This window comes from Pseudorasbora parva, chromosome 3 (assembly GCF_024679245.1).
Source record: "Pseudorasbora parva isolate DD20220531a chromosome 3, ASM2467924v1, whole genome shotgun sequence".
In the NCBI taxonomy this organism is placed as follows: Eukaryota; Metazoa; Chordata; class Actinopteri; order Cypriniformes; family Gobionidae; genus Pseudorasbora; species Pseudorasbora parva.
Window position 1 is genome coordinate 31,206,979 of NC_090174.1, and position 27,127 is coordinate 31,234,105.

General features: G+C 35.5%; 2 protein-coding genes across 5 annotated transcripts in view; both read left to right on the top strand.

Moving 5' to 3' along the window:
• Positions 1-13,574, top strand: part of wdfy3 (WD repeat and FYVE domain containing 3) — an 89,991-nt gene extending 76,417 nt beyond the window's left edge. For all 4 annotated transcript variants that reach the window (XM_067438414.1, XM_067438412.1, XM_067438413.1 and 1 more), the window contains 22 exons: positions 336-496; positions 787-935; positions 1,550-1,670; positions 1,810-1,895; positions 3,033-3,113; positions 3,203-3,257; positions 3,340-3,459; positions 3,589-3,706; positions 3,788-3,894; positions 4,187-4,340; positions 4,446-4,537; positions 4,692-4,904; positions 5,202-5,349; positions 5,689-5,843; positions 6,973-7,131; positions 7,304-7,483; positions 8,226-8,408; positions 8,504-8,594; positions 8,747-9,112; positions 9,522-9,633; positions 10,833-11,030; positions 11,177-13,574. In XM_067438414.1, the coding sequence (XP_067294515.1) occupies positions 336-496; positions 787-935; positions 1,550-1,670; positions 1,810-1,895; positions 3,033-3,113; positions 3,203-3,257; positions 3,340-3,459; positions 3,589-3,706; positions 3,788-3,894; positions 4,187-4,340; positions 4,446-4,537; positions 4,692-4,904; positions 5,202-5,349; positions 5,689-5,843; positions 6,973-7,131; positions 7,304-7,483; positions 8,226-8,408; positions 8,504-8,594; positions 8,747-9,112; positions 9,522-9,633; positions 10,833-11,030; positions 11,177-11,297 (3,170 nt within the window). In that variant the 3' untranslated portion in view covers positions 11,298-13,574. The remainder of the gene's footprint in view (positions 1-335; positions 497-786; positions 936-1,549; positions 1,671-1,809; positions 1,896-3,032; positions 3,114-3,202; positions 3,258-3,339; positions 3,460-3,588; positions 3,707-3,787; positions 3,895-4,186; positions 4,341-4,445; positions 4,538-4,691; positions 4,905-5,201; positions 5,350-5,688; positions 5,844-6,972; positions 7,132-7,303; positions 7,484-8,225; positions 8,409-8,503; positions 8,595-8,746; positions 9,113-9,521; positions 9,634-10,832; positions 11,031-11,176) is intronic.
• Positions 13,575-15,286: 1,712 nt separating this feature from the next.
• The window catches only part of cds1 (CDP-diacylglycerol synthase (phosphatidate cytidylyltransferase) 1), a 33,106-nt gene continuing 21,265 nt past the window's right edge, over positions 15,287-27,127 (top strand). The window contains exon 1 of the mRNA XM_067438420.1: positions 15,287-15,635. Within this exon, the coding sequence (XP_067294521.1) occupies positions 15,570-15,635 (66 nt within the window). The 5' untranslated portion in view covers positions 15,287-15,569. The remainder of the gene's footprint in view (positions 15,636-27,127) is intronic.

The following is a 27,127-nucleotide window of genomic DNA, read 5'->3' on the forward strand; positions in this document are numbered from 1 at the left end:
GTCATTATTATGTTACAGTGAAACTACTACCGAAAGTAAATACCAAGTTCTCAGTGGTGCACATTATACATTGAGTTTTACAATTATTGGTTATACATTTGGATTGTCGATGTATATAGCATATAGAAAAGACGTACTGTTTTCAATTCAGTGAATTCTTCTCCTTTTTCAAAAGACTTGACATACTTTACAACTACTACTAACTTGTTAGTAAAAGGTAATTCTGCCGACTCTTTAAATTTAATGAGAGAACCTGTCTTCCAGATAATATGATTGTCTATCTATTAAAAGTTTGAGTGTGTTGTGTATTGACTCTGTGCTGTGTTATGTTTCAGGGCTGGTCAAGGCCCCTTTAAAACGGTCCCGCTCCACAGCAGATGGGGCTGATGAGGACAGTCAAGACCAGCTGCAGGAGTTACTGGAGTCAGGAGCTATGGACGAGGAACAGAAAACCGACAACACCACGCTGCTCCGCCTGCTGGAGGAGGGAGAGAAGGTCTGCAGCACTACACGGCTCCACCTCTTCCTCCACAACATCCTAGTCACGTTGCTCAATAACTGCAAATTGTTTTACTGGCAGTCTCAGTTGCTTTGAAAATTTAGGTCTTTGGATAAGGCTTTACTTTGATTATTAATAAACTGTCAGATTATCCCCCATCTGTATAAAAAGTAATTAGTAAAATTAGCCAGGTTGGATGATTGTTCATTTTACTTCATGGATAATCTGGATTGATTGATATGAATGATGTACTGAGAATATGTTTTCCATGTTTTTTTTCCCGACAGATCCAGCACATGTACCGCTGTGCTCGGGTTCAGGGTCTGGACACCAGTGAAGGGCTGCTCTTATTTGGGAAAGAACATTTCTATGTGATCGACGGCTTCACCATGACTGTTACCAGAGAGATTAGAGACATTGAGACACTCCCTGCAAAGTTAGTTTCTGCTCTTAACTAATTACAAAGACTCACTTGTAGAAGAAGTAAAATTCAGTATTCCTTCCTACTGACCCAAAATGCAGATTTAAAAAATAAAATTACTTATGTTTTTTAATTTTAGTTTTTTGTTTTACATCAATGAATTTCTTTTTAATGTAGGAGTGAATTCAGGTAAGATTGGGACACTTTTTGCTATTGAAATGAATTTAAAAAGTGTCCCAATCAACCCAGTTGCCATTTTCCACTCTTTTCTTGCTTATCAGATATTTTCTGACATAGTCTCTAATAATTTTAGTGCATTTTTTCTCAACCTTTTTGATTGTTCAACACAATATTCCCATATAAGATAAGATATTCAAGTATTCCTGCTGTGATTATTACACAGCTGCTTGTTCGCTAACTTTTTTTCATTAAGTGAAATGGGAATTGTTTTAAATGAACTATTTTACGATTCAATCTGTTATTTAATTCTGTGATTCTTTTTAGATTAATTTAATATAATAATTTAGTAATATAAGGCATTCTGCGGGTGCTTTGGAGCTTTGATGATGCCACCTGGTTGAGAACCACTGTTTTAGTAGTTGCACTTTTTGTTTTTGTGACATTTGCAGTTTGCATGAGCCTATCATCCCCCGAGGGGCCCGGCAGAGCAAGAGTCAGCTGAAACGAAGCTGCAGCATCTTTGCTTACGAAGACATCAGAGAGGTGCACAAACGGCGCTACCTGCTTCAGGTGTGCAAATGAACCGTGTGGCTTAATCCGTTGCTAGAACCCAGATTACACTGGGCAGCTTTGATGTTAAGGCTGATAATGAAGTTAAATTATGAAGTTATACATTATGTTCATTATGCACACTATGTCTTCCTCACAGCCTATGGCAGTAGAAGTGTTTTCCGGAGATGGAAGAAACTATTTGTTGGCTTTCCAAAAAGGAGTCCGGAACAAAGTGTATCAGAGGTATTGTAAACACTGGTGCTTCTTAAGGCAGCATCCCACTAGCTGACGCTATTTTGGATGTGGATGTCACAGGTTTTGATCATTTTAGATTAAATCTCGCACTGTCCTCTCAGATGTTGTCATACTCGGCTATTAAGCTATTAATAGAAAGGGATGTCAAACTGTATTAATTATACAACATTTCTCTCGGGTTCCCTGCCACACACTGTAGCTCCCCATTTTTGCAGCAATTCATTGAGAAGTTTTACTTTATTAGAGCAGGTGTACTGCACATTCATAAACAACTATAATAGACAATTCATAAACAACTGCATTAAGTTGCAAGTCATGGAGTGATTTTACTTGATTTACCAGTGATTTTTTTGTTTTGTTTTGCATTTGTTTTTTTTTGTCTTTTTGAGACTTGATTTAGAAAATAAAAGAAATAAACTCCCTTTTCATACTTTTGGGTCGATACGATTTTTTACTTTCTTACTGTAAAATATTATTACAATGTAAAATGTTTCCTATTTCAATAGATTTTAAAATATAATTTATTAATTTGATGGCAAAGCAGATTTTTTTAACCTCTTTACTCTAGTCTTTGGTGTTGCATAATCCTTCAAAGATTATTCTAATATACTGATTTGGTGCTTAAGAAACATTTCTTATTATTTATTATCAATGTTGAAAACAGCTTGTACTGCTTAATATTTTTATGGAATCTAACACATTTTTAAAATATATTTTTGCACCATTTTTCTAATGATATAGGAAGTAAAAAAAAAAAAAAAAAAACGTTTTTATATGAAACAGAAATCTTATATAATGTTGTAAATGTCTTTCCTGTCACTTTTTTTTTATCAATTTAATATGTCCTTAAGCAATAGTATTAATTTCTTTCTTTTTTTTCAAAACCTGAAAAGGGAGTGTATGTCAGCGAGACATTTTATAAACTGACTGTTCTGCCTTTTAAGTGTAGGAGAATCTCAGAAAAATGCTTGGTTACATTGTCACCACAGATGTCATTCAGCATTTACGATTTGTGGCTTTGCTTTTTCTGAAGCGTACAACTTAAAATCTGCTAGTGGAACACAGGAATTAGCATAATATACTTCCAAACTTTCACGGCGGTTAAAGCCAAATCTTGTTTTCTAGGTTCCTGGCAGTTGTTCCCTCACTAGCTGACAGCTCAGAATCCGTCTCTGGGCAACGTCCCAACACTAGTGTGGAACAGGGGTAAGTCGCCATCATATTATAAGATTATGAAGTGTATTTAGACTTTATTTATCGAATAAACATTTATATGTGTTTATTTTTGTTAATAGGTCTGGTCTTCTTAGTACACTGGTCGGAGAGAAGTCAGTGACCCAAAGATGGGAGGTGCTGTATCTTCACATTACAATTTTTTGTCTGTTTGTTTAGTTTTTTGCAGTGTTGCTCATGAAATACTCTTTATTTGCAGAGAGGAGAAATTAGCAACTTCCAGTATCTGATGCATCTCAACACATTGGCCGGCAGGTCATACAATGACCTGATGCAGTATCCAGTCTTCCCATGGATCTTGGCAGATTTTGATTCTGAGGTACAAACATGTCCTTGATCATTCCCTGTAATAAAAAGGATCCAGTTTACATTCTGTTGAGGTATTAGTACATGTTTTAAGGGTTTTTTTTCTTTTGCAATTTGTTAAATATGTTTTATTATTCCACAGGAACTGGACCTCAACAATCCAAAGACATTCCGAAACTTATCCAAACCAATGGGAGCACAGACAGATGACAGACTGATCCAGTACAAGAAAAGATTCAAAGACTGGGAGGACCCTAATGGTGAGTCAAAGACCCCTGCTAACAATTGGTGAGTTGTGTTGATAATGAAAACTTTTTTGTAATGTTTTTGTTTCTTCACAGGCGAGACTCCGGCGTATCATTACGGCACTCATTACTCATCCGCAATGATCGTGGCCTCATATCTGGTCAGAATGGAGCCGTTCACACAGATCTTCCTCAGGCTTCAGGTTCGTCTCAGTTTTTCTCACCAACTGTGGTGCAAAGAAGGAAAATAAATTTGAGCCTAATACAGAAACTACTGTTTTTCCATTCTTCTACACCCTTTGTTATGCAGGTGGAAATAGATTTTGTAATAAATGTTACTAAATAAAACCTTCACATAGCATCGAAAATAAAAAACAAAACTAGAAGAACAGACTGAAGACCAACTGTCTCCAAAATAAACATGGCATCTTCGGGCCTTTAGTAGTTGATCCAGATTAAAGAGAGTTTCATGTTAGTTTCATCTGTGTTTTTTAGGGAGGACATTTTGATCTGGCAGACCGAATGTTTCATAGTATACGAGAGGGTTGGCTCTCTGCTTCCAAACACAATATGGCTGATGTGAAGGAACTCATCCCTGAGTTCTTCTACCTTCCTGAGTTCCTGCTCAATTCCAACAACTTCGACCTTGGTAAGGACAAGTTGGACAACTATCCTCATTTGTACCCTGAATATAGTCTCTCTCTTTTATTTTTATACAAGTATGTTATTTAATTTGATCAAATTTTTACTAAAGGGAGTAAACAGAATGGCACCAAGCTTGGAGACGTTATTCTTCCTCCGTGGGCAAAAGGAGATCCGAGAGAGTTCATCAGGGTTCACAGAGAGGTAATATTGTTCCCTGATGGAGCCGGTGGTCGGAAAGAGACTCTGTGTGTCATACTCTTCTAATACAGATGTTTAATACTGTTCTCCTAAATGTCAGAGAAAATCTTAAGGCCATCGCCTGAAATAGGTTTGTAACCTGTGTGTGTTTTTTCAGGCTTTGGAGTGTGACTATGTCAGCTCCCATCTGCATGAATGGATCGACTTGATCTTTGGTTACAAGCAGCAGGGTCCTCCAGCGGTGGAGGCAGTCAATGTCTTCCACCATCTCTTCTATGAGGGCCAGGTGGACATCTACAACATCAATGACCCACTTAAAGAAACTGCTACCATTGGATTCATCAACAACTTCGGCCAGATCCCAAAACAGGTTTGCAAATTCTTTTTTGAAAATGTCATGAACTTCGTCTGTGGTTGTTCTGCTTGGACACCTTGTGCAAATTTGACTTCATACATCTTGTAAAAATTACTGTGACACCAATTGTTTAAATGTCATTGAAAAGTAATTTGTTTGCCAAGGCCATTTGGTTTGATATTCTGCATTTAATGTAATTAAATTCATACATTATGTGTGACTCCATATACCTTTTGGTACCACTGTACAGTAGATCCTGGTGTCTGTTTTGTTTCATTAGCCAGTTTAACCTCTGTGTTTCTATTCTTTTAGCTGTTTAAGAAGCCCCATCCTCCAAAGCGGGTGCGCAGTAAGTCAAATGGAGAGGTACCTGGTGTGCCTGTTACAATCAACTCAACCTTAGACAAGATCTTCTTCCATCATCTGGACAACTTGCGCCCCTCACTCACTCCTGTCAAAGGTGATGCAGATTGGATGGAAGTGTAGCATTACATGCGCTGTCATGATCAAATGTCAGATCCAAACAGCCCATCTATTGAATACCATTTTTTGGTCGCTACCACTGGTTTTATATTCTGTCATATACATTATTGTTGTATTAAAGTATATAAATATCAAACAATTTATTTAATAACTTAATATATTGTAATACTGGTTTTTATTTGTTAAAACTTGTTCGTTCAAAAATAATATTTTGAGTATAATGAAAAAATAATGAGTTTTGAATATTGTTAACAGTTCTGGCCATACAGTGCAAAGCATTTAAATGAGCTCTGTGTGTGTCTTTTGTGTCTTACAGAGCTGAAAGAGCCAGTGGGTCAGATCGTGTGCACTGACAAGGGCATTCTGGCTGTTGAGCAGAACAAGGTGTTGGTTCCTCCTGCCTGGAATAAAACCTTTGCCTGGGGTTATGCGGACCTCAGCTGCCGCCTCTCCAACTATGAGTCTGACAAGGTCATTTGCAACATACAAGTTCTTCTGTTTAGTTACAGTGCTTTCAGCAGCTGTTGTGACTGGCTGTCAGATCCTAAAATGCATTTGGGATGAGAGCTTCTGCAAAGCTTTGCATATTCATAAAATGTGCTTTGTGTTTTACTTTTATATTAAATACAGTTGAAAAGGTTGGGGTCGATTTTTGAAAGAAGTGTCTTATGCTCACCAAGCCTGCATTTTTTTGATTGAAAACTTAAAGGGATAGTTCACCCAAAAATGAAAATTCTGTCATCATTTACATTTACCCTCATGTTGTTCCAAATCTGTATGAGTTTCTTTGTTCTGCTAAACACAAAATATATTTAGAAAAAGGTTTGCAACAAAGCAGATAGAGCAACCATTCAATACCATAGTATTTTTCCCTAATATTGTAGTGAATGGTTGCTATATCTGCTTGGTTACAAACATTCTTCCAAATATCTTCTTTTGTGTTCAGCAGAACAAAGAAACTCATACAGGTTTGGAACCACATGAGGGTAAGTAAATGATGACAGAATTTTCATTTTTGGGTGAACTATCCCTTTAATATTTAGTGTCACATGATCCTTTAGAAATCGTTTTAATATGCTGATTTGGTGCTGAATACATTTTTTCTTGAAACAGTGCATTTCTTTGGTAGAAAAAGTTGTATTTTTTCAGGATTATTTGATGGATAGGTAGTAAAAAAAACTGCATTTATTTCAAATGTATATTTTTGTAACAATATAAATCTTTCTTTACTGTCACTTTTGATCACTTTGATGCATCCTTGCTGAATAAAAGTATTGATTACTTTAAAAAATAAATCTTACTGACCCCAGACTTGAAGTATGGCAGTAGAGTACTTATTTTCTCTATTCTGCTGAGTAGCAGCATTAATAGACCATTTTATGAGAATGTCTTTGCTTTATAGGAAGCATTTTAAATTCTTTGCAGTATTTTATTTCTATTTTTATTTTCTAAAATAATTTCTTTAAATATATACAATACAGTGTTGTTCAGATGATTTGTATTTCACTAGCTGTGTAGTAGTGCCCACTAGTTCTAGTGTGTGGTGTTGGTTTATTCTGTATATATAGTCTTATGTTCGTGTGTTGTGTTCGTCTCATAGGCTGGGATAGTATATGAGTGTCTGTCTGAGTGGGGGCAGATATTGTGTTCTATCTGCCCCAATCCCAAACTGGTCATTACTGGAGGATTCAGCACAGCTATCTGTGTTTGGGAGACCGGGTCATCTAAAGAGAAAGCAAAGACCATCGCACTCAAACAGGTAACTGTTATTAACACATGATAGATTTTGTTTTGTATTTGATTTAATGCTGCCTGCTTGTTTGATTCTTTTCACTCCAAATAAATATAATATATTTGTTTTCTTTAGACTCTACATTTGCTAAACCTACTTATGTTTTAAATGTTGACGATATATGCATGTATGTTTCCAGGCTCTTCTGGGCCACACAGATGCAGTTACATGTCTCACAGCATCATCAGCTTACCACATTGTCGTGAGTGGCTCTCGGGACCGTACATGCATCATTTGGGACCTGAATAAGCTGTCTTTCGTCACCCAGCTAAGGGGCCACCGGGCTCCAGTCTCGGCACTCTGCATCAACGAGCTTACTGTGAGTCCAAAATAATGCTTTCTAATAGTCACAAATGTTGTTTACACTACATTTAAAATCTTTTAGTTTAACCATTTAGTAATCACTCACATAAAACTATGAAAACAATATTGTTGCAATTTTATGGTTTATAGGGACAATAAAATAAATAGCTAAACTATATTTTTAATAATAAATAATCACAATGGAACAATTAATATGAAAATATAATAATGTATTAATATTAGTATTGTTATTTTTATTGGCTAATATAACATTTAAAATTATTACCAACATTAGAAAAATAATACATAAAAAAATGTTTCACTTTGAAAAATCTGTGAGGTTAACTGAGTGACAAGTGTTGTTTAAACTACATTTAAAACTTTTATTTAAGCCATTTAATAAGCACTCACAAAAAAATGATTAGGGCAATAAAAAAATCAATAATATATTATAATGCTTATACAAATATAATATTTTATTATTCTTATTCTTATCAACTAATCAAAAATGACTGCCAACTCATCAAACCTTCATTTGGTCTGATTAATAATTATATAATTCTTTGATCAAGTTCTCAGAAATTGTAATGCATTTAACAAATGTGCTTGCCTGAATATTAATTCATTTTCTATTTAATAAGTGAAATGGTATTTACATTATTTTGAAAAATAATTGTATTTAATTTCTTGCTTTTTATGATGCCTCATTATAAAATAATGCCTCAGAACTAACTGAAGTATTCTCTGTGTGGGTGTAGGGTGATATAGTGTCCTGTGCTGGCACCTACATCCATGTGTGGAGCATTAATGGAAGCCCCATCGCCAGCACCAACACCTTCACCGGCCGCAGCCAGCAAATCCTCTGCTGCTGCGTCTCAGAGATGAACGAGTGGGACACACAGAATGTTATCGTTACAGGACACTCAGATGGTGTTGTCAGGGTAATAGCCTTCACCTGAATTTCCCTGCTTTCTATTCTGTGTCTTTAAAAGCATTCAACAGATAAAAGTTTTTGACAAGTGACTTTATGTTGTAGTTCTGGAGAACCGAATTTCTGCAAGTCCCAGAAACCCCTGCTCCAGATCCTGCCGAGCCCCCCGAGGTGCCAGACTGCTGTGGAGAGATTGGTAAAACATCCCCTATTGCACCTTTTGAATGTCATTTGTGCTGTAATATTGCAAAGATGATATGAGCATTTTAACTTTAATTTATGTATTATAAGAATTTCTTTTGACTTTTATTTGATCTTTTCAAATTAAATAACCTCTTGTTCTTCCAGAGGGTCGTGATGCTCCAGACGATGACAGCAGTGAGTCTGAAGGAGAGGAAGCCAGCCTCAGTCAGGACCCCAAGCCTCGGACCTCAAACAGCCAGCCCAGCAGTACCGTTCACAGACCCAAACCTCGCAACGGAGCCTCGTGGTCCGTGGACAGTGGGTCTGATGATTCCCGCCGCTGGTCGGACACGCTCAGCATTGATGAGAAGGATGGCTTTGTTTTTGTAAACTACTCGGAGGGCCAGATTAGACCAGGAATTCCCTCACAACCACATTCCCAACCGCACTCAGCACCCTCACATGGTCCAATGCCACAGCCTCTTCAGCCCAGTACTATGGAGGTTCGGTCCTACAACAAACTCAAACCAGGTGCGGTAGATTAAAACCAGCCGTGTCGTATAATACAATTATTTTTAAACATGATTTTAATCAAATATATATTTGATTTATTTATTTCTCATTTAAACCTAATTTACTAAATTTCATTCTAATTTTGTTATTTTTTATTACAAAAAAATAGTTATGTTATTGGCATAACAATTTACAAGGTATGATGTAGACTAAAGCGAGATCAGTAAATACTTTAATTAATTGAATTTAAATGTATGGACGCAAAATGTATTTAAATTCATAGATTTCAGAAGTGTGGCTGTTCACTCCGTTTATCATTAGCATTGTCATACAAGTGCTGTTCTCTTTTTTTGGAGGATTCTTATGATAGTGTTTTTTATGTGAGCAACTGGCATGTTCTTTACTGGTTGCTTTGTCTCCTGAACAGGCTACAGATGGGAGAGACAGCTGGTGTTCCGGAGCAAACTCACCATGCACACAGCGTTTGACCGCAAGGACAACGCTCATCCTGCGGAAATCACCTCACTTGCCATTTCAAAGTAGGTGCTCTGTGTTTGTGCTGCAAATGTGGATAAAAGAGAAACCGATTTCTACCGTGTTTCTACTGCGATTTAATATTAACCATTGAACTTCCATCCACTTTTCACACATTTTGTTCGTGCAAAAAAGATAGTGAAATTTGCTGTCTTTGCCCTGTTTCCATCTAACTGATAAAATGGTGTTCCTGATGATGTCATCCCTAAAAAATGCATTGTTGCATAAGTTCCCTCCAGTCGTTTCTATGCATAATTTTGCACATATCGCAAATTATATCACGTATTTCACATCCCAAAAATGTGTAAAATGCAGAGAGTAATGAGATAATTGCAATTTGGCAATTAACTGCTTACTATTTTCACAAATAATAGGCCTATTGCTAAATTAGGAAGTATTAAAAAGAATATCCCAGCAAAGTGGGACAGCTTGTCTGACAGGACTGCCTTATGTGACGAAACCCATGGATTTGTACACAGGGCAGCTCATTTGTCCTGTATGCAAAATTTTAGGATCCATAAAAATGGTTGGTACAGTAAAATGTTCGGTCATATAGCAACAATCTTTAATGTAAGCCTTGCACATGCAGGCAAGCCAGTCACAGTTTTGAACGAGAACCTATTCAGATCATTCAAACCTAAAAAAGTTATTTGTTCTGGTTCAATTACAATAACATCAGGGGAAAAAAAAGTTTTATCTGCGACAGTTGGAGCTGTAACCTAACATTTTTATTTATATAATGTTATATATATATATATATAAAGACTATTTAAATCAGTACAAGCATTTTCAGAAATGGTGCAGTTAGCTATTATTTTTCTGATTAACTTCTTTAGGTTGTAAAAAAACTGACAAAAATAAGGATAAATTATGTTTGAGAGATAACATCTTAATCTTACTAATAGTAATAAAATAATTAAATATACAATTGAATAATATCAATATAATAGATTTAATGCGCCTTTGAGCTACAGAGAAATGCTTTAACGGGAGCAGCGCCACGAACGCGGATGCTGTATAGGCTAATTCTGTCATGTGAAACCACATTTATTTGTGTTAAACTACTTTCCAAATTAGCTTTTAGTGACATTTGAAGTATCGACATAGAACTTATATTGACATGCCAGTGTTTTCTCTGAAGGTATCAAATGAATTGTCTCTTAACAAGATAACAGTTGATAACAGGATATTCTTGTATACTCAGAGACCACAGTAAGATCCTGGTAGGCGACGGCCGTGGCCGTGTGTTCAGCTGGTCTGTCAGTGATCAACCAGGACGCTCTACTGCTGATCACTGGGTGAAGGATGAACAGGTGGACAGCTGCTCCGGATGCACAGTGCGTTTCTCCCTCACTGAAAGACGCCACCACTGCAGAAACTGTGGTCAGGTCTTCTGCCAGAAGTAAGACATATTATTTTTGGTTTAGTATTTATAATATATGATCATAACTGTATGTTAAATAAGCTTTAAAATGACTATGATTTCAGTGAATAAATAATTTTTCAGCTAGTTTTCAGTGTTTCACAATGTGTTGCTCGTTCCCTCAGGTGCAGTCGCTTTCAGTCCGAGATCAAACGGCTGAAAATCTCCTCTCCTGTGCGTGTGTGTCAGAACTGTTACTACAACCTGCAGCATGAGCGGGGCTCTGAAGAAAGCCCAAGAAACTAGATCACCCTCATCCTGCATCACATGCCCAAAGCTCAAAATACCCAACCACCCTAAAAAAAAACCACATTTCACAGCTCCCCGTGCAAAACCCATTGGTAAATCGCTGACGTAGACCAAAATGGGATCACTAATGCTCATAATTTCATATATCGCAGAAGTGTGACCATTAAAGAGAAATGATTGTTAGTTTACTTTTCCCTTCATGCATTTTCTTTTGCAGTTTGCGCCGTCGTCTCATTGGCATCATCCACGAAGTCAGCAATGTTTAGATTTTAGAAAAAGCAATGCGTATAAAACGCTTCCTGATGAAACGAGATGACATTTGTTTATATTGTAAATACTTAACAATGGCATTTTTAACTAGATACAGTGAAACAAAAAGTCATTATTAAGAGATAAAAGAAGAAATGAAAACAACACATTGCTTGTAATATAGTATTACAGTATGTTAAAAATCACTCTTGGCTTTAAATGAACAAAAATGTGAGTGTGTGTGTGTGTGTGTGCGTAGTCAATGTCACAAGTCACAGCATCCCAGCGGGAATAATATTGGGGACTATGAATGTTGATAAATGTTTGTGGGTTGACATTACTAGCTTGTCTAGTTATGCAAATGCTTACTTAATATGTTCATTTTATATGTTCTGTTGAAGTGTTGCCCACAGTATCAGCCAGTTGCCATTGACAGAGTTTTTTTGTTTGTTTATATTTTGTTACCAAACTGCCTTGATTTGTAACTACTATCATATATTTTAACAGTAGATCAGTGAAAGTATGTACATTTTGAATTTAGAATCAAAGTCCGATGATTTTTACCACTTTAAATCATGTTTTTTTTTTTTTTTTTAATGACAGGATTAATTATTTAAATCTTTTTATATATGTTTCAAAGACAGAATGTCAGTTGATGGACTATAATATAAAATATGTTTCAGAAGTGTAGAGAGTTAATACTTGTTTGAATATTGGATGTTTTACTTCTCTGACAGTCCTTAATGCAATTCTTTATGTTATTCTTAACTAATAGGAACTATTTGACTTAAATGTTACTTCCTGACACTAGCTTTGTTACTTTTTCACTATTCTTATTCCTAACATTTCAATTTTAACCGTTTGCGATGTTGCACCAGTTTAAACGTCTGTAGAGGATCAAAAGCAATAGTTACTGATGTTTTAACTCCATTTACATTTGATGAAAGACTGTAGCTTGAAATTTGTCATGTGTAAAGAAAAAGGGATTGAACACTTTTTGAAGGACTGGAAGCCTAGTTTCTCTGTACCGTAGGTAAGACTATGAAATAATAGGTTTGTTGTTTTATCTGTTCTTTTTTGTTTTGTTTTTTTGATACTGTGGGCAATACCTATCAAAAGTGCTGCTTTGATTAATAGAGAGAATTTCTTTCTCTTTCTTTCTTAAAACTGTCTGACACAACAAAAAGATGACAAATATGTTACAGCTGCAGTTGTTTTTATTCACTGTTGTATGATTTCCGTACAGCCTAATATGCACTCATTATAGTTGTATTATTCTATATTAATGTACTGTAATTCAGTGTGCAATCATAACATCACAAAGCTGTTGGGATTTTGCTGTCGACAAGCAGCTCAAAGATCAAACGGCTATATCAATCTGAAATTATTTTTGCACCTTGACATGTAGATGAGACAAAGACATGGAGTAATCACAGTTTTATCAGATGCATTTTTATGTTGTGGGCTGTTATTTTGAAAGGGTGCATTTCTTTACAGCAAGATGAACTGTACAAAGTATTTATGCAATTATACGTTGTTTTTTTTATGATTGATTTTTTTTTTCTCAGCAAGTTTGGTTACTTGTTGCATGTCTAACACAGCTGACTTTCTGTGTCAGTTTATTGTACATGTTTTGGCATTGTTTTTTCTTTGTTTGGCTCATTTTTTATGGCATTATCTAACGAGTCGATCCTGATGGTTTTGTGTACAGTTTTAGGCGGATATATAGAGAACATGTCCCATGACTGGAATGACTTTTATATTCTATGTATGGATGTTGAGGACTGATCCCAGAACTGATGAAATACACACGGATTGTCCCTGTTTGGTGGTCTTGTGATAGACTGCATTACTACAGTATCTAGTGTGCAAAACTGTGGTAGCTGAATGTTCATTGTATATTTGTGTTGAAAAACAATTACATGAACCCCATAAATAACCCTTATACCTGTTATTATGACGCAATAGATATGGTACTCATACTTTTTAATTTAATTTCAATTAAATACTTGCTGTTTACCACCACCAGTGTCTTCAAATTAGTTTTTTTTTACTTCCAAAGCAGTACATAAATATAAAATCAAGTAGGCCAATAACTTATAAATATGACTACTTTAGAAAATGTATAAAGATATGCGACTCATGTGATTTCACACTTTTTAAATGAAAAAAAAAAATGGAATCAAAGCGGTTGAATACATCAAGACAGCATTCATTGTGCTTGGAAACTTCACTACAACAAAGAACAGTATAGTCTCTGATGAAAGGACTGAGGTGTTGTTTGATGACTGGTTTCCAGAACAACGGCTGAAGTGAACGCTCATTTGTCTGAGAAACGATCCATTCTAGTGGAACATGAATCCTTGAGACAATCCTTCTTGCAACATGCATGTTTAAATTTGGTGTCCAGTAAACCGCGGCCAGCAAGAGACTTACAATCTGTTACGATCTGACGTGCCAAAACCACACATCTGTTTGCCACTGCACTTTATAATATCCTTTATTACTACAGAGTTCAAAATAGAACGTTTTTAATGTGTGTGTGATCTATAATACAGAATCATGACATTTCTTTTTGAACACAAAAATTAATGAAAGTAAACAATTGCCGTGCCTTACACCATTAATCTAGACAAATGGTAGCACTTGACAAAAAGGTTTTATTAGTTAACATTAATTCACTACAAACTTTACATAATGAACTGCCATTTTACAGCATTTATTAATCTTTGTTAATAATTTCAACATTTACTAATACATTATTAAAATCAAAACTGTGAAGCAACATAAACAAACTATGAGCAGCTGTTGTTATTAACATGTATAAAGATGAACAAATACTAGCCTATTGCTCACGGTTAGTTCATGTTAACACATTATGTTAACAAATAAAACTAGTGTGAAGTGTTTCCAGACAAAAGTATCTTCATAGATCAGTGCTGTCATAAACTTATGATTGACATTGTAACAACTATTGCACAGCTTTGATAACTTCATATTCAAACCTGCATGAGCTAGCTACTTACGACAGTCTTATTCACCATTCACTTTGACTATATGGGAAACCGAGAGTGAATGTGGCTGACACTGTCACTTCATGTTAAACAAAATAAAAGGGTTATAAGTTTGGAACAACATGAGGGTGAATTTGATGAGAGAATTTGGTAACACTTTATTTAAATGGTCCCTGTCACACGTTAATAACAGTGGGCTAAATTAGGCTATGCATAATAATTAGGCTACATCAACTGATCGACTAAATAACCCTAATACCTATTTCATTACATTACTCGGCACTTAAAAATATAAACACTGTAACAATAACAATGATCCCCTTAAAATAGTGTTAGCCTACCCGAGAATTTTGAAATGGATACGATCTTGAATCTTCATAAGTTTTTAGAAGACGAGCAATTTACACATTTTCGTGTAGGCTATCACTTTTTTAGATCTGTAAACCCTAGGGGCTTAATAAATAATCATTTATATATTAAACTTCCCAAGGAGAATTATTAACTTTGATGTGTTAACAATTATAGGAGAGCCTATAGTCCAAAAAAGGATATTATTGGAGTTTTAGGGTCAAGGTTACAAAAAGAACATTGCCTTGAGATGCCTTGACTTCACATTGTCCACAGAAACGTCTGTTACTGTTACTTAGACTGTCGTAAGAGTTTTAGAACTCCAGCCGCAGAGTGGAGCAGTGTTTCCTCTTTATGTTGAGTCACTGAGTGAGTAAGAGAGGTAGAGAGAGAGACATAGGGGGAGTGAGAGAGGGAAAGAGAGATAGAGGGAGGTTGGTCTCTCACTTAACTAACAAAACAGCAGCAGATCTGCCGCTGCGGGCATAAACAAATGCACGCAGGCTGTCTGTCCCACCACCTGCCGCGGGAGACACTTTGATGGTCACAGTCGGTAAAATTAACCGGATTACTGAGACTGACACGAACCCCGCTGTGCTTAATTTTAACGCGGACCTCCGACGATATCTATGTATCATTTAGACTGAAATAAGATAAAATGACGGAGCTGAGACGACGAGGAGGAGGAGGAGACCCTGACAGCACGGAAAACATCAGTGACAAGGTAATTTATGGAGCACACGTTCATTCAGGAGGCTTTATTTCTATCAGTCGATTGCGAATGACCTTCTAGCTAAGCAGCTAACGAGCAACCAGTCAGACCGCTTTGACCTGAGCAGATATTACACAAAACAACTCGCTTAAGGTAATATATTAGTATTATATGTGGTGACATGTGTATATGGGACTGCCCCTTTAATTTATTTATCTCGAAACTGTCGGTTGCCTCATATGAAGTTGCTGAGCCAAACACGCTGCAAAGCCAGAGTCAGTGGTTGTGTCGCAAAACCTAGTGAGCTGTCTACATAGACGGCATTTTTGGGCATCATAGACGCGTCTGGAACTTTCTGAGCATTTTGAGCATCAAATAGGTAGGCTACGTTTGTCATGCCCACAAATACTGTCTAGGTAAGCATTTAATTAGGGTTTGAGACACGGGTCAACTGTCAGGGTCAGCTGGCGTGTCATACAGAGCTGTTTGCCTCGTTTAAAATTACCTAGAACCCTATTCAGAAGCCATGTATTTAAAGAAATGGTTCACCCCAAAATTAAAAATCAAACCAAAATCAAATTTAATTAAAATGTAATAACAATTGAATCACTCTGATGTTGTAACAAACAAGCATGACTTTTTCATGGCACATAAAAAGGAGAAGTTGGCTGAATGATATTTTGGACTTTTTTTTCATTGCTTCTTTCTATACAATAAGCCTAAGTTCATGGTGACTATCATCATTCTTTTTTGGTGACAGGTCTGTTCTTTTTTGAAAATGTTCAGTTTTGAAATGAGGTGAGGGTGAATTAATGAGGACAATTTTCATTGTTGGGGTGAATTCCAAGATGAGCCCAATGCGTTGCTGTTTTGGTTGTCTAAACAATGTTTTCTGTATTCCGTTGTATATCAGAGAAATTGTTGTGCAAAACATTTTATTATGGCAATGTATAATATATCAAATACCATTCATTTATTGTGAAACATATCAGGTGCCTTTGAACATGTTATAGTAACAGGACTAAAGCTTCCAAGTGTTTTTGCAGGATATAAAGTCATTATGCACTTTTGAGCTGAAAAATCAATTTAGTGTTGGATGTATTTAATATATTGGGAAATATTTATTTAAGAGCTGAAAGATATGTTTTGAGTCAGCTCTCTGTCTGTGAAGTGTAATTTAATAGGATTTATGAGTTAAGAAACACGCATGTGCTTTAGTTCAACTTGTGATTTCAAAGTCATTGTTCAGTGCCTTGTTATCGGTTATCAATTCCTTTAGTTTTTTATGAATACCATAGATAGACAAATCACATGCTTAGCTTTTAGGATATCCAACACAGAATCGTATTTGCTCTTGTGCACATGGTGTGTGATAGAGCCGTTTCCTCTTCCTTGAAAATGATGTAATGATGATGTTAACTGAGCTTTTGGGTAGATCACATGTGGCAACAAATCACTTGGCCACAGTTTGGAAAAAGGTTAAGAAGGGAGTAACTCAGCAGCCATCCTGGAAAGGGATGATTTGAACTCATGACCCTGTAATTACAGTTACAAAGTTGTCACAGTCAAGGCTTTAGAAAGAGATCTGTGTGTGAAGGCTTCCTGTCATGTCTTTTTGAACAGTCTTATGACCATACTGTTTCTTATGATAGAATATAAAAATAGATGGTAAAAAATAAACAAAATGTGTTGGTTTAACTTAAAGTAACCTGGTTGCCTTAATTTTGAGTTTATTGAAATTAAAATTTTTAGTTGATATAATGAAGGAAATTGGTTTAGTAAATAGAAACTCAAAATATTATTGTATTTGAAGAACCACATAACAATGTGATAAATCATAAAAATAGCACAATTTGCCATTTCACTGCATCATAACAAATAAAACACACACAATTACCCAATATGCTTACAAAATATTTTAATAATATTGGAATAAAGATTGTCGATTATCAAAAATGTTCATTGCATTAACTCAAATTTTTATTTTTCAATGAAATCAAAATTTTTAGGCAACCAGGTAACTTATTCTTTAAATATTTATTTACAGTGTAGTAGGGATAAATCAACATTATTTGAATTATTCACAAGTATAAAGAGTTATTATTTTACTTTGTCTGGAAACAAGAGTTTTATTTTCTTCAAATGTTGTGACCAAGACTCAAGAGACTTCAGCATATTCAGTGTTGATTATGCATAAAATACTTTCAGCTTTTGTTTATTCACAAATACTTAATCTAGGGTAACTGGTGTATCCTTTTATGGAAATAAATGCTGCAGATTTTGTCAAATAAAAACACAAAGGCTCTGAAAGAACATTGTGTTTTTGTCCTGGAGACCACTGACCTTATAAGACTAATGCTGATGTCACACAGGCCAAGCTTTGCCTGTCCATCTAGAGCCCCTCAGCCAGTTCTCTCAAGGTCAGCCTCTTTCCATCACTCAAAGTAACTAGCAGTATCACAGCCTTTCACTTTCACTTAGATCTGAGTCTCAGGGTTTTCAGTTAATATCTTGTTTTCTTTTCCCTTAACTAAGAGAAGCTTAATTAGCCTGAGTCTCTCTGGGCTTTAACATGGTGCTCTGCTCAGTGTACCACCTCAGCAGTCACAGTGTTTGGAGTTCAGTGGACTGGACCATCATAACCTCTGTGCAGCACGTCCTCCAGCCTGGCTTCTGCCATAGTTTGCTTCTCTCGTCGTGATCATGTCCTACTTCTGCAATTTACCACAGAAAGCTGGTTACTACACTGTTCATTAACAAAATTATATTTCACAAGTTATTTTTTACAGTACTGTGATATGGCAAAAAAACATATCTCAATATATTTTTAGGAAATTCTAAATGTTTTTAGTATTTTTCTAATGACAAGTGGTATAGCCAAAGTAATATCTCTATTTAAAAAATGTAGTCTTAAAAGCTAACAAAATATAAAAGAAAAAAGTATGTCAGACCATATAGGCCAAAATAGGCATGTAATTTCATTCATTTATTTTTTATTATTTTATATTTGTTATTAAAATATGAACAAAAATACACATTAAAAATTCAATGTAATATACAAATGAAATAAACTGTGCTTTATTTTTCACATCAGCGTTCTTCTTCCACGAGGGGGTTTGGCGTCACAAAATGTGTTTCCAGGTAGAGCGTTAAAGAACGCAACACGCAGACATCCTGTAGATTTTAACCCATTAGATGAAACTCCTTAAGTGTCTTCAGAAAAATGTATCATATGCATCTGGTGTTCAGCTAACGGACCATGGCCGTGTCATCTGAGCCTGAGACTAGCTTAACATTAAGGACGAGGCAGCAGGTTTATTTGACTACTGTCACTTTAAGACCTTATGCACAGATCTAATTTAGACACATACATTTTTCTCCCAGCTGTTTAAACACAGCTGGTACTAGTGTATTGATTAGGGCTGTGTATCGGCAGTTGACCAGGATCAATGCAGTATGAACAGCAGAAGGTAATAGAAAGATACAAATTACATAAACAATGTTTTAGGTTTTTCATGTAAGTCTATGTGACGCTATAGTATTTAGCTAATAGTCTACTATAGTCTATAGAGAAACTAAATGGAAATTGATTTAGCCGTAGCTGACCAATAGCTATAAGTATAGACCTATTTTACTTGTTTGTGTTTCGATACAAGGTGTAAAGGAAGCCACCTGGGAAACAACGCAAGATCTCTTTCACAGCTTAATGCACTTTTAATACCTTTTTTTTGTTTTATCAGGCATGTCCCACAGCAGACTTTATATTACAACAGTCACTCATATTACAAGATTTGACTGAGCTGGGCTTTAGTTTGGGCTTTTAATGAGAGGTGAAAGCCAATCCTTTCCTTTAAAGGAAAGCAAAGTAATGCCCTATTCTCCTGTTCATTCATTTCAGACACCTTATTATTCAATATCTTTTTAGATGCTGTTCTTGTAGGCTATTTGAATTAAGTGCATTTCACACATCTGTGCATGTGCTGTGGAATCAATACAGAAGCAGTTTTACTGATATTCATACTTGCCAGGAGTGTGTGATGATCGTTGCATTGATGCATCAAACACAGCCCTAGTGTCGATACAGCAGAAAATTGATATTTAAACCATTTCAAAGATTCAGAATCAATATTATTGAAAAATGTAAATATGTGACAACACTAATTGCTAGGTGACAGATGTTTTCTTATTGTCAGAGTTTTTTGTTAGACCAAACATTAGTCCCATGACTTCCAACCAAACTCATGGCTTTGAGAGTTTTGATTGACTAACATGTGGGCCATAGGACTTGATTTCTCAGGACACCTCTTTCAGTGCAATCTGTTTGGTAATAATGTCTCGTATTTTGCAGAAGTTATGCTGATGAGCAACTGTGCTGGTATTTTTAGCAGTGTTTTTCCCCCATAATGCAACAGTGGACTAATTAGCACAGAATACAGTACGCAATGCTGTGTTTGGAATTCTGCTGCATCCACTTGCCTTCATCCGCTTTTGACATCAGCAGTGAGCATGTCCATTTTGGTATTTGCTGCAACAGTATGAATGCCTGATCAGGCCGATTATTTTGCCACTGCTGTAAAGTATTTAAAGGGACGATGAAAACTGGGCCAAGCTGTCAATCATCCCCAGGAAAAAGTCTGCAGAAGACAGGCTATCGTCCTTTTACTGACACTTTATTTTCACCCTTGAAGCACTTCAAAGAGGATTTAATAGGCTGCTGAAGTGATGATTTGGCAGGTTATTTGGCATTTCCTCTGCTCATTGGTTATATGATCTCTGTCTGTTCAGCACATTCTGTTACAGATACCGGCTCTGTAGGTAGAAACTGAATGAGAGATGTGGTGGCTGATGGCTGCCTTTGTGTGTTTGTGTTTTAGTGTATGCAAGGCCTTCTGGGATGGAGCTGGACTGGGGCTTTTCCCTCTTTCTCTCTCGGGGATTAGTGTAGTCTCATTTATGGAGCAGCTAATCAGCAGGCTAGTCTTTTTATCCGCTCACTTTCTTGACTCTTATAGGCAGGAGGATACAAGTGTGGAGCACACCGCTCTCAAAAACACATACACAGCCATTTCTCCTGCTTCTAAAAGACACATCATGGATTTTTCCTTGCTTGCTTGAAATAAAAATGTTCATTGTTGTGTAGAGAAATATAACACTCACAATGCAAAGTTGCCCCCAAGGCCATGCCAAACATTTACTCATAAACAAACAAACAGGTCATTGAGAATTTGTTGTCAGTATGTAACAATTACATATTAACATATGAACTAATTTGCTAATCAAATGTCTGTTAAGGAACATAATAATAATAATAATTATTATTATTATAAAACCATATTGTGTCTTTAAATTGTAGTCTATTGTATTGTAGCTAATTATTTGTCAAACTGCAGAAATAAAAGAATAAATAAAATCGGACATGTGAGAAAAACATCTATAATTTGTACAACAAAATCAGTTGATCTTGAAAAGGTAAATTATCTGATGCAAGACACTTTGTCTATCATTATAAGTGGACATTAAGGAACAAAATAAAACCCTGACCATGTCAAGTCAACTCAAGTCCAGTTTATTTATAAAGCGCTTTTTACAATGCTGATTGTTTCAAAGCAGCTTCACCAGGGATGGAAATTAACTTTTTTGTCCACCGGACACTGTGGCTGGTGGATTTCAAAATCTACAAGCCACTCAATGTTTTTACCAGCCACTTTCTTGTTTTTAACGGACAATGTGTAACTGCATGTGAAAAATTAATACTACAAGCTCTACAGTACTTAAGCAGTTTATTTAATCTCAAGTCTCAATGAAATACTGACATTTTCTCTTATACACACACAAACCATGAACTGATATACATTTCATTAAATGAGTAGGGCTCTGTGCGCTCTTTAAAAAAAAAAAAAAAAACCTGGATATGGCATTTGGATGATTCGTGATCTTTTATGGCTTCGAGTTTTATGTTTTTAGTCCCAACAATGAAACTATTAGTTTTGGCATCTTCTGAAGCGTGTTGACGACATACCGAGCAGAACATTGTCAGTAGGGATGCACCGAAATAAAAATTCTTGGCTGAAACCGAAAGAAATTAAGCAAATTATTAGTACCATTGCATTTATGGTTAATGCTATGAAAAAAAAATCAAGGCATTGCAATTGCATAAATTAATATTAAAGTTTCAAATAATAAATCACAACTTACAAATTATGCAAATATTTATTTAGCACATTGCAACAATCTACAGTATAAAATAAAACTCAAACTAAAATGTTTAACTTGACCTCACTTTAAATAAACATTAAATAATAATGTACAGACCTTTACTGGCCTGCAGAAAGGTACAGAAATTTAATAAAGTGATCAAATGTAAAAACTGCATATTTAAATGTTTAAATTAAAGATTAATCCTTATTAAACTTACAAAAGCTATTCAATCAAGAGCAGTGAGGAAGGTCCTTTTGTTTGACATTTAAAGGGATAGTTCACTTTGAAATTAAATGTTGATGTTTTAGCTTACCTCATGGGCATCCGAGATGTAGGAGTATTTGTTTCCCCAGTAATTTCAATTTTGATCATTTTAGGTCAAACCGTTCTTGTCTGTGCCATTCGCGCGTTCTGGCTTTAGTCTGCGCAAGCGCGGAAAGCGCCGGAAGTGTTATCACATTCTTGATCAGTGTATTCTGGTTCAAATAAATATGGTTGTGAAAAAAATTCAACGTTGTCTGTTAATATATCAGGGCACGTGCGCCCTCGGATCAGTTGATGTTCGTTTTCAGGTAACCGCTCGTTTCGTGTCTTAGGCCATCAGTGTGTACTTACGATGGGGGATTGTTTAATTTGGACTTCTCTGTGGATTCTCTTTGAGGTGGTGACTATAGACCTGCATTATGTAAGGCACAAACAAGAACGGTTTGACCTAAAATGATCAAAATTGAAACTACTGGGGAAACAAATACTCCTACATCTCGGATGCCCATGAGGTAAGCTAAAACATCAAAATTTAATTTCAAAGTGAACTATCCATGCAACTTTCAGTCCACTAGAGGGTGCCTATTCAAAACAAATGTGTAGTTTGATGACGCAAAGTTTGAGCGCAGCATTTTGGGACATGTGGTCTTCACCTCACAGCCGGTGGAAAATAGGACTCGGGCAGAAATCACGTTCATGCATGCAGTTATTAACGTCACTGTAGTATGAAGCAGAGCAGGACCATGTGTTGTGGAGCTGGAGAGATTGTTACACAAATACCCACCTCGCGAACACCGGGGCTTTTATTATGACGGGACGGGACTAGGCATGTGCCGATATCAATTTTTCATGTTGCGATTAATTGCTGAAGCTTTTATCACAGTATATGATATTATCATGATATTGAAATAAGTTGTCATAGCATAACAGCTTTAAGAACTATTTTTGTAATAACAAAAATAACTGAATGTTGAAATACAATAATACAATGCACCAAAAATATATACAGCTCGATGTTAAGTGGTCTCTTAATTTCTTCCAGAGCTGTAAAAGTGCAATTTTCAAACAGATTAAAGTGTGAAAGAATTAGGCTATAAAGAACAACAGGTAACAAATTAATATAAAGTGTCATTAATGTATTAACTAAGATTGAGAAATAGCTACATTTGTAACAGAAAGTATAATGTTTTTTGGTAATGTTAGTTAAGAAATACTGATCATTGTTAGTTTTCTCTTAGGTCCATTAAAAAAAGTTATTTTATTATTAAACAGTAACTAAGAAATTAACATTACTTAGAATAATTAAATCTTTATAAGTATTTTTCATTATCAGTTTGGTAATAATGAATTAACTTGTTAACTAATGAAGTCGTATGTCTTTTAGACAAATAATCCCCAAAAATTCTAATCATTAGGGCATGTTGTAGTCCAGATTAAAACAATGTTTAAATTTGAAAATAAATAGCCTATTAAGTCTTTAAGTATTTGGTGCTGAGCCTGTGATGAACAACATTGAGATTACAAAAACGAATGGTGTTTTTAAAAACGTCACGGTTGCTTTTGTTTGCGGGTTTCCGGGATAATCCCTGCTTTCTGCCGTTCATCAGCGCCCTCTGCTGTCATTGAGCGGCACTTCAGCAGCGCGTCTCCTTCACTCGTTCATGTGCTTCTCATTTACATCTGAGCGCGTTCCCTTTGACACAGAATACAGCGATGTTGAGCATTTATACGATTGATGGGCAACGTACCAGTGTGCATTATAATTTTTTTAATAATTATTAATAAATTATTTACGATATTTTGAAGTGCCCACGATAACAATATCGTGCATATTCATTATTATCATGATATATAGAATTACTATATTTAAGTGTGTGTGTACTTTAACTAGCTAATTAAATAAATGCCAGCATATGTTAATAAATGCTTTGGTAGCATTAGCACTTGCTTAATGAGGATAGCAATATAATACATTTAACATATATCTGTTCTCAAACTAAACTTATGCTCCACTCGTCACCATTATGGTAACCCCACAAAACAAACAAACAACAACAACATAACAGAAACTCTTCTGAACTAGCATAACAAAACATTAAACACTACTAAATCTCCCACTTAACGTTGATCCTGCACACAAACAAACATAATATTTGTTGTAATAATATATATAATTTTAAGTATAACAATTAATTTGGGCATTTACTGTCCCTGAGTGTCAGGGCAAAGCATACAAAGACACAGAAATCCCAGCCCAGTTAAATTTAAGTTAGTCTAGAAACAAGTTAATAAAATTTAAAACAATTCATATTACTTCAAATGTGTCAGTTGAGAGAACTCAAAAGAAAAAGATGGTTCTAAATACTCATAAAAGTATGATTGAAAGTATGAATGGCTCTACTTTTAACCAATTAAACCAATTCATTATTTTGACTGTTAGGGTTTACAGTGTGCTCAATAATGCTAAAGCGTATTTTTCATGCTATGCCCGAGTCTCAGGTTTCAATGAGAACCGGAACTTCTAACGACAGCTGCAGTGACGCAATGACTTCACCAATCAGCGATTGGCTCTTTTATTTAGAAGGTGGGACATATTCCGCCATTTTTCAGTTCCTCCCATTCATAAGAAATAGTTAACCGTCTTTATGTCTATAGTCTTTGGCATAGTGTTGTATAATTGACCTGTTGAGTGCCATTTAAATGATGGAAATATAATTCATAAACTGATTATTTTTCTTAAATACCGTATGCTACTAGGCTGCCATTTAGTGAAACCCTCAGGATAATAATAGGTTTACTCATCTGGAGCATTGGGAAACTCTCTCTTCTCATATATCTATTGTTCCTGGCAAAGTATGAATTGGATCATGTTTCAGTTTGTTTGTTGCTTTCAAAAATAAAAGTTTTATTTTCAAATTGCACAAAATCTGTTTGACTACTACACTGATGTAGCTGATAGCTGGAATAAGTGTTGCTCAGATCTGTAAATTTCCATGAATGTTTTCTGGGGGCTTGAATGTGCCCTCATTAAAAAGTTAGCAGAGGGTTTATTTTACCACCCTTAATCTGAGCCTCGTTTCAGACATGAGTGACCTCTCTACTCAACTCAACTCGCTCCCAATTACCTCCTCAGCACAGTTTCTTACAGTCTTGGTCCAAAGACTTTAGCTCATTTTGGAAATTATACGGTGTTCGCCTTGTTCTTATATGGCCAAATTAGGTTGTCAGTAAGGGGTTTGACAAAACCCCCACCAAACATAAAATACACAAACGCTATGAATAACAGAGCCAACGAAGACTCACAGGAGCCAGACTTTTGAAGTCTGGAGCACACTGTAGCCTGTTCAGGCCATGAATCGTCTAATTAGACCAGAAAATATTGTCTTTTACTGTGTGACCTTTAAGGTTAGTTTCTGAAATTCATGTTTATGCATTTCTCAGACACATCTCTATTTGTGAAACTCTTGTTGATGTTAAAGGGGTGGTTCCGTGTTTTTTTTCTAAGCTTGGTTGTGTTTATGGGGCGCAGTATAACATGTCTTAAGTTTTAAAAATGCCATATTTTTCTTATATTTTACCTTTATTCCACACTGCTGTCTCCATTGTCCTTTGAACGGCTCATTTGCTTCCTGCTTCTACACTGTAAAAAATGATTTAGCAAAAGTTACCTGGTTGCCTTAATTTTGAGTTCATTGAAATTAAAATTGAGTTAATACAATTAATTTTTTTGGGGATTTGACAACCTTTATTAAAATATTATTAAAATATATTGTAAGCATATTGGGTAATTATGTGTGTTTTATTTCTGATGACGCAGTGAAACATGCCAAATAGTGCTATTTTCATGATTTATCAAAAATGTTATGTGGTTCAGATACAAAAATATGTTGAGTTTCTATTTATTAAACATTTCCTTCATTATATCAACTCAAATTCTTAATTTCAATAAACTCAAAATTAAGGCAACCAGGTTACTTACTTTAAGTTAAACCAACAATTTTTTTTTTTACAGTGTATGAAGCCCATCCCTCCGAAAAACGCAATAGTCTTAGATTGGTTAGATGGCCAAATGTAGTTTCATGTGTTTTTATTGGCTGAAGTGCCAAGCACAGGTTGTCCGGAAACACCACGCCCCTTACCATTACTCTATGTCTATGTCTATGATGTCACCAACCCGGGAAGAAGCTCGTTGTAGTCCAAACCGGCCGTTTTTGTAGGCAATAAACTGCCATAACTTTAAAAGACAATATCTCCGTTTGCATTGAACTTTCTGCGCTAACTTCGCAGATACTGTTTATGCTCAAGCAGCAACATTACACACTAACTAAAGTTAAAAAAAGTGATATCACATGTAACCACCCCTTTAAGATAAATAACATGTGAAAACATTGTGCTTAGAATTTCTGTCCTTTTAAAAATAAGTTGTAGCATATAGATGTGTACCTATGTGGAATAAACTTTGTTTAACATACCACCAGTAATATTTTTTTTTCTTTTAGAGGAAAATTATGGCTTTGCAGTATGTGACTATTACATTTTCATGTTGTGATAATTACTAAAGCCTTTACCACTGTATGATAATTATAACGATATTGAAATAAGTATTAGTAATACTATTATAGAAATAGTAACTTTTTCTTATACCAAAAATAACTCTTATAACATTTAATAACATTTAAATACAATGAATCAATCCACAAAAACTGTAGAATGTAAACAAACATCAAACAAATTAAATTGCATACGAATTATAGAGAACAATTGGAAAGACTTTATAATAAGGTCTCATTAAAAATACTGTTTTTTCATGTTAGTTCAGGTCCATAATAGTTAAAGGGGGGGTGAAACACTCAGTTTCAGTCAGTGTCATGTCAATCTTGAGTACCTATAGAGTAGCATTGCATCCTGCATATCTCCGAAAAGTCTTTATTTTTTTTATAATTATATAAGAAAGATGCGCTGTTCCGAGTCTTTCCGAAAAAAGCAGAGCGGGTGGGGGCGTGTCGTGTGAGCGGAGCTAAATAATGACGTGTGCGTGTGCG